This window comes from Salvia splendens, chromosome 1 (genome assembly GCF_004379255.2).
Source record: "Salvia splendens isolate huo1 chromosome 1, SspV2, whole genome shotgun sequence".
Classification (NCBI taxonomy): domain Eukaryota; kingdom Viridiplantae; phylum Streptophyta; class Magnoliopsida; order Lamiales; family Lamiaceae; genus Salvia; species Salvia splendens.
In genome coordinates, this window is record NC_056032.1 from 7896329 (window position 1) to 7902443 (window position 6115).

General features: G+C 32.3%; 1 protein-coding gene across 1 annotated transcript; it reads right to left on the reverse strand.

The window, feature by feature from the left end:
• Positions 1-338: 338 nt before the first annotated feature.
• On the reverse strand, positions 339-2771 carry LOC121752274 (zinc finger MYM-type protein 1-like). The gene has a single exon (XM_042147652.1). The coding sequence runs from the start codon at positions 2769-2771 to the stop codon at positions 339-341; it is 2433 nt and encodes an 810-aa protein (XP_042003586.1).
• Positions 2772-6115: the final 3344 nt, after the last annotated feature.

Consider the following 6115-nt stretch of genomic DNA (forward strand, 5'->3'; position numbering starts at 1 on the left):
AGTTGATTATGTTATTCTAATATTTCCTGCATTTTTAATTAAATCATCTGTACATGTCAATTAATAATTTAAATCTGACTATCTTTTGTTAATTGATTTTTGGATGCATGGAATGGGATTGTTGGTTTATTAATTGATTAGTAGAAGCCTAATTTATATTATATGTTTTCTTGGTAGGAGGTGCTATAATATTGCAGAATCATGATTGAAAAAGGCACTCCAATCCAGTGGCGGACGCAGGATTTTAACGATGGGGGTCCAAAAATAATTTATAATAAAATTAGAAAAATATAAAATTAAATATTAATGTTTAAATATTAAAGTAAAAAACAAACATATCATAACATTTCTCTTCTATTCTTCATCTTCTGGAATCGCTGCATAATAGTTTCATTAGTAACATTAACAAATACATCATTTTCAATGTAAGGAACTAAGCAATCTTGTAACAGTTGGTCTCCCATACTATTACGTAGAGAACTCTTGATGAATTTCATTGCTGAAAATGCTCTTTCCACTGAGGCAGTAGCAACCGACAAGATCAATGACAACTTGACTAACAAATAAACCAATGGGAAGATTTCATGATTTCTTGTAGAAACCATCTTCTGAGCAAGACCACCGATTCCAGATACCTGTGAAAAATTTTCATCTATCCGCATATCAAAAATAAAGCTTTGAAGTTGATTTTCAAGCTCATCCAAAGCAACTCCAGAAAATTCTGATGGATAATAACTAGCAAGGCGAAGCAGCTTCTCCAAATCAAATGCAGAAAATGAATCTCTAGGATCGAAACATGCCATACATAAAAGTAAGTCCGTGTTAGTTTCACCAAAACGATGATTTAACTCTTGAGCTTGCATGTCAATCACAGAACAAAATATCTCAACTCGATAATAGTGGAGATTCTTCATTTTTTGAGTTCTACGTACTCTTCCTCGAGGTACAAACTCATTATCCATGTCAAGCACAATTATCTCATATTTGTCACAAAACTTAGAAACATCAGTAAGCAAAACTTCCCAACCTTCTTCCCTCATTATTTGCAAACGTGCTTTTGCTACTTTGACAAGATTCATTGCGTTAACAATGTCTTGATCCTTTTTTTGTAGCACTTGAGAGAGCTCATGTGTGATTCCCAAGATTTGCTTCATAAGATGTAACACAAAAATAAACTCAAAGCGATTAATAATTTCTGACACATCATCCGCTTCAGCCCTATACGAATCATCACCATTCTCCCCCACATATTCAAGAACATCAGCAATAGAAGAAAACAAATGAATCAAGTTGATAAGCGTACCATAATGTGAACTCCAACGAGTATCTCCAGGCCGCTTTAATGACATCTCTTGATTCAATCCTGTCCCGGTGGTAATTTCATCACTTGCAATCTTTTCTAGAATATTCTCTCTCTGTTTTTCTCTAAGTATATCTTTGCGCTTACAAGAACCTCCAACAACATTACACAAACGGTTGATAACATTATAAAAAGATCCGATACTTGTATGCTTTTTGGCAACATCGACAATTGTGAGTTGAAGCTGGTGAGCAAAACAATGTACATAATAGGCACTGGGATTTCTCCTGAGTATCAAACTTTTCAATCCATTGAATTCACCTCTCATGTTGCTTGCACCATCATATCCTTGTCCTCTCAAACTAGATACACTTAAATCATACATAGATAACAAAGAATCAAGTGCCTTCTCAAGTGAGGTTGCAACCGTGTTTCTGACATGCACTACACCGAGAAAGCGTTCCATAACACATCCATTCTTGTCCACATATCGTACCACAACACCCATTTGCTCTTTGACTGATATATCTCGACACTCATTGATTAATATGGAGAAAAAATCATTTCCCATATCTTGTACAATAAGTTTTGTTGTCTCAACACCAAATGCATTTATGATGTCCTTCTGAATTCTCGGTGATGTTAGTTTGAGATTGTCAGGAGCATTTTTTAGTACAACACTAGATATCTCATCGCTGCAAGAGGCAATAACTTTCAAAAGCTCAAGAAAATTACCTTGATTTAAGGATTCTTCGGACTCATCATGTCCGCGAGAAGGCATTCCTTGCATGATAAGATAACGAAGTGAAACAATCGTTGCATTCAATCTGCAACGATAATTAAGCTTCGATTGTGTTGACTGCTTTAGTAGAGAGACTTCAATGTGCTGGGGTTGGTTCATCAAATCCTGACATGCTAATCTACACCTATTATGCTCACTTGTATGATTTCCAACATGATCTCTTAATCTTTTTTTCTTGCCCCAAGCAGTAAATCCCTTAGATACAAAGGCATCTTGTCCATTTCGATGGAGTCTTGAGAAAAGATAGCAATATAAGCAATAAGCAGCTTCCTTGGTAACACTATACTCCAACCAGCTCTTAAATTCATCAAACCAAAGTGAGACAAATTTACGTTTTCGATTTCCATTGCTTGTAGAAAGGAAATTATGCTTGCGTGGTTGACATGGACCTCTTAGTAAATAAGCTCTACGAATGTCTTCTATTGAGTTTGGTGGATAACTCATTATGTCAGGTCGTTCCTCGGGATCACTTGGAAGCTTCTCTAAATCGACTTTATCTTTGTCTTCACTCGGTAACTCTTGAGGTTGGAGAAGTGCGGATCCATCATCTAGATCAACTTTATTTCTGTCTTCATTAGGTAACTCTTGTGGTTGGAGAAGTGGAGGTTCATTCTTTGACGGAGATAAAACCGCGGTAACAGGAGAAACTTTCTTGAAAAAATGATGCATCACCCTACATATAATAAAATGCACAATTAATAAATGCATATTGTAAAAAAAATCACATAACCAAATGAAAGGATGCCATTTACAAATCAAAACAAAAATAAGGAAAGGCATTATATTACAAACTTTCTCGAACAGAATTATACATAGGGGAACTCCAATATTAAAATATAAGCATAACATACCTCTTTTGTTAAATGAAAATATACCACAAAATTAAATGGGGGACCACTACATCACTACTAACTCAATGAAAATGAAACAGTACATAATTAAATAAAAAGCTCAATATGACAATCACAAACAAACAAAATTAAATGTTATTCTATATCTAGAACTAGAAGATATATACAAATACAATATAAAGCTCAAAGCCACAAACACCCAATTTTAAGAATGCAAAACAATTTTTCTCTCACTTGTTTTCTGAACTGCCAAACCAACAGCAACTCAGCTATTCAACAAGACAACAATGGAAACTGGAAGTGAACATCAGAATACGGAATTGCCTTAGTGCCGTTAATTCTAGAGATGGAGAAAATTTATGTATTGGTTATTGGAAAAAGATGGAAGATTGGTAGCGGCGCCGGGAGTGAATATTGGCCGAGAAGGTTAATTATCTAGGTTTAACTATAATTTAATATAAAATAATATTTAATTTAATTTAAATGTGAAATTACTAAAATACCCTTGGAATTTTTAAAAAATATTGGGGGTTCCATGGCTCTTCTTATGTCCGCCTCTGCTCCATTCACGGAAGGAATCGCATGGTTTAAGGAAAGAAAATGATATTTTAATTGGCTTTAATATTTATACCTAAAAGAACAAGAAAAGGAGGCGAGACTTAGGGGAATTTGACAACTAATTCTAGGCGTGACCTATTTGGAAAAGGGAAAAAAAGATATAAAAGGGGGAGCAGCCACTTTTGATGAGGACGCGACTTTTGAGAGAAAAAAAGGGGGAAATTAATTGGAGATATTGAAGGAGCTGCTTGAGGGAATTTGGAGAAATATATTGGGAGCACTTGGCGTGAAGTGCTGGAGACTAATTTTGCAAAGAAGGGAACTTCAACAATTCATCATCCTCAACTTCTCCGAAATTGATCCATGGTTTCATTCATTATTGTTGTTCCTAGTTTAATTATGATAGGCTAAGAACTCAATTATTGCTCCAAACACGTAGTATGACATTTTGATTTCGTGATTTATTCTATGCTCGTTTTTATCTCATGTTCGTTATTACTACTTATTTAATTGAATGAATTTATTACTTTAGGTGCATTTTTAGTGATAATTCTATAGTCTTGATTTAATGTCTATTTAGCTTGAATTGAGATGGATTGTGGTGGTAATGAATTATCAATTGGAATTGTTTAGATGACAACTTGATAATGGTTTTTTCTTAATTGCAATTGTACTTTGAATCTCGCGCTTCCGTATGGTTCTTAGGATTATTGAATTTGGTTTAAAGAGTAAGTGTTTCACTATTCTTTGACTAGTTGATGCTTAGCATGTTTAGTGCTTGCAGGTTGAATAATTTTAAATTGCCCCGAACGTATAAGATAGAATTGAATGCATAGGATTCTTGTTTACAAGTGTTTGGAGTAACAATTGTCTCACTTGTGTTAATTTGAATTCAACTTTATTTTTCATTATTTTCAGAAAACAAACTTCAAATAAAAGCCTTCATCTTTACTGTGTTTTTTTATTTGGGGTTAAACGAACTTACCTTCCCTGTGGATCGACACCTTAAATTACTACACACGAAGCTGTACTCTTGCAGTGAAGTGATAATATTAGGGATAATTTTGTGAACTTGAGTGCATATCTATTCTGATTTAGAAAGACCTAAAATTACACATCAAATATCTATTAGAATTAAATAAAATACGATTACTAATACTATATGAGGGTGAAATAGAACTATTGCATGTCTAAATTTTAAAATTTTCTCATTGGCTAATGAATTCCAAATCATATTAAATTTGAATAATTAGCAAAATTCACATAAGTAAACAATTTATGAAATTAGATTTCATGTAAATTAGTATTTCTTATATTTTTACAATGAAACCACAACAAATAAATAATTTTGTAGTAGCAAATTTGGTAGTAGTAGGAACTGAATACATAAATAATTTTTATTTCTGAATTTATTTTAGCGAATTAATTATAGATTGAGCTACTGACATCATATAAATTCTTTTATTCTTAATAGTATATATTTAACTAGAAATATTATTAAACTTTCTAAAATTAATTTGTCATATATATATTAAAACTCTATTTAATTCGTTAGAATATCTAATTAATCAGTGAGTATTTATTTATAGTAGAAGAAGATCTTCTACTAATATTCAAGGTCACAGAATATAATTTCTCTAGCTATGAGCCGATGTGTCACGCTCCAATACCATGGCATATACATTTCTAATAAATAAATAAAAATAGAAATAGAGCAACCAGTATTTGATACGATAACATATTTATAATAAAATATATAAGTCATCAATTTCAGAAAACATCTTTGAGTATTACTAGTAACTAGTATGAATATTTAGTATCAAACTCCATAAACACATAAAGTAATATGACCCGCTTTAGGCCCAAATAAGTTCATTAGATTAACCCAATTTAATGAATACATGAATGAATGAGCCCAGTAAAATATTGTGGTACACACCTCTCTCTTCAAAACAAACATAATGAATTGTAGCACTAAGTGGTACTCCACTAAAGATGTTTGATTTATTGTGAATAAAAAACATTTCAAAATTTATATTAATAGTGCTTTGAATAGTTTAAGTAGAAAAGTGGTGGACAATGTGATTGAAAAAATAGGACTCTTTCATGAACACACCAATCTTTGTGGTAACTCAAATATTCGATCTACTACTCAAGAGCAGAAACCTCATACCGACAATTCATGGCGTACAAACTAATTAACAATTATTACTACAAATTAGATATCAGTTTATGCAACCAGAGACATAGCCATGATTTAATACTGAGGGCCAACATAATATCTTAAACATTTTCTCGTGTCAAATGTAGATTCCCACACACAAAAAATATAGCGATTTAAACAAAAAAATTGAATTCTTTTCAATACTATAATACGATCAATTATTGCATCTATCAATGTAAAGTGAGACGTATTTACGGCTTTGGTTTCCATTCTATAAGGAAAATCAAGTTCATGCGGTTGTAATGCAGATTTTGAGTAAATAAGCTCCATGAACTTGTTCTCTCCAGTTTTGTCGATAGCTTATTATATAAGGTCGTATTTTTAATTTGATTATTTGAAAGATACTAATAATATGTATTGAGATTTATATACTTGAAAAA

What these genes read in the sequence shown, in the direction of transcription:
- LOC121752274 (XM_042147652.1), bottom strand. Translation starts at nt 2,771, where the DNA reads ATGCATCATTTTTTCAAGAAAGTTTCTCCTGTTACCGCGGTTTTATCT.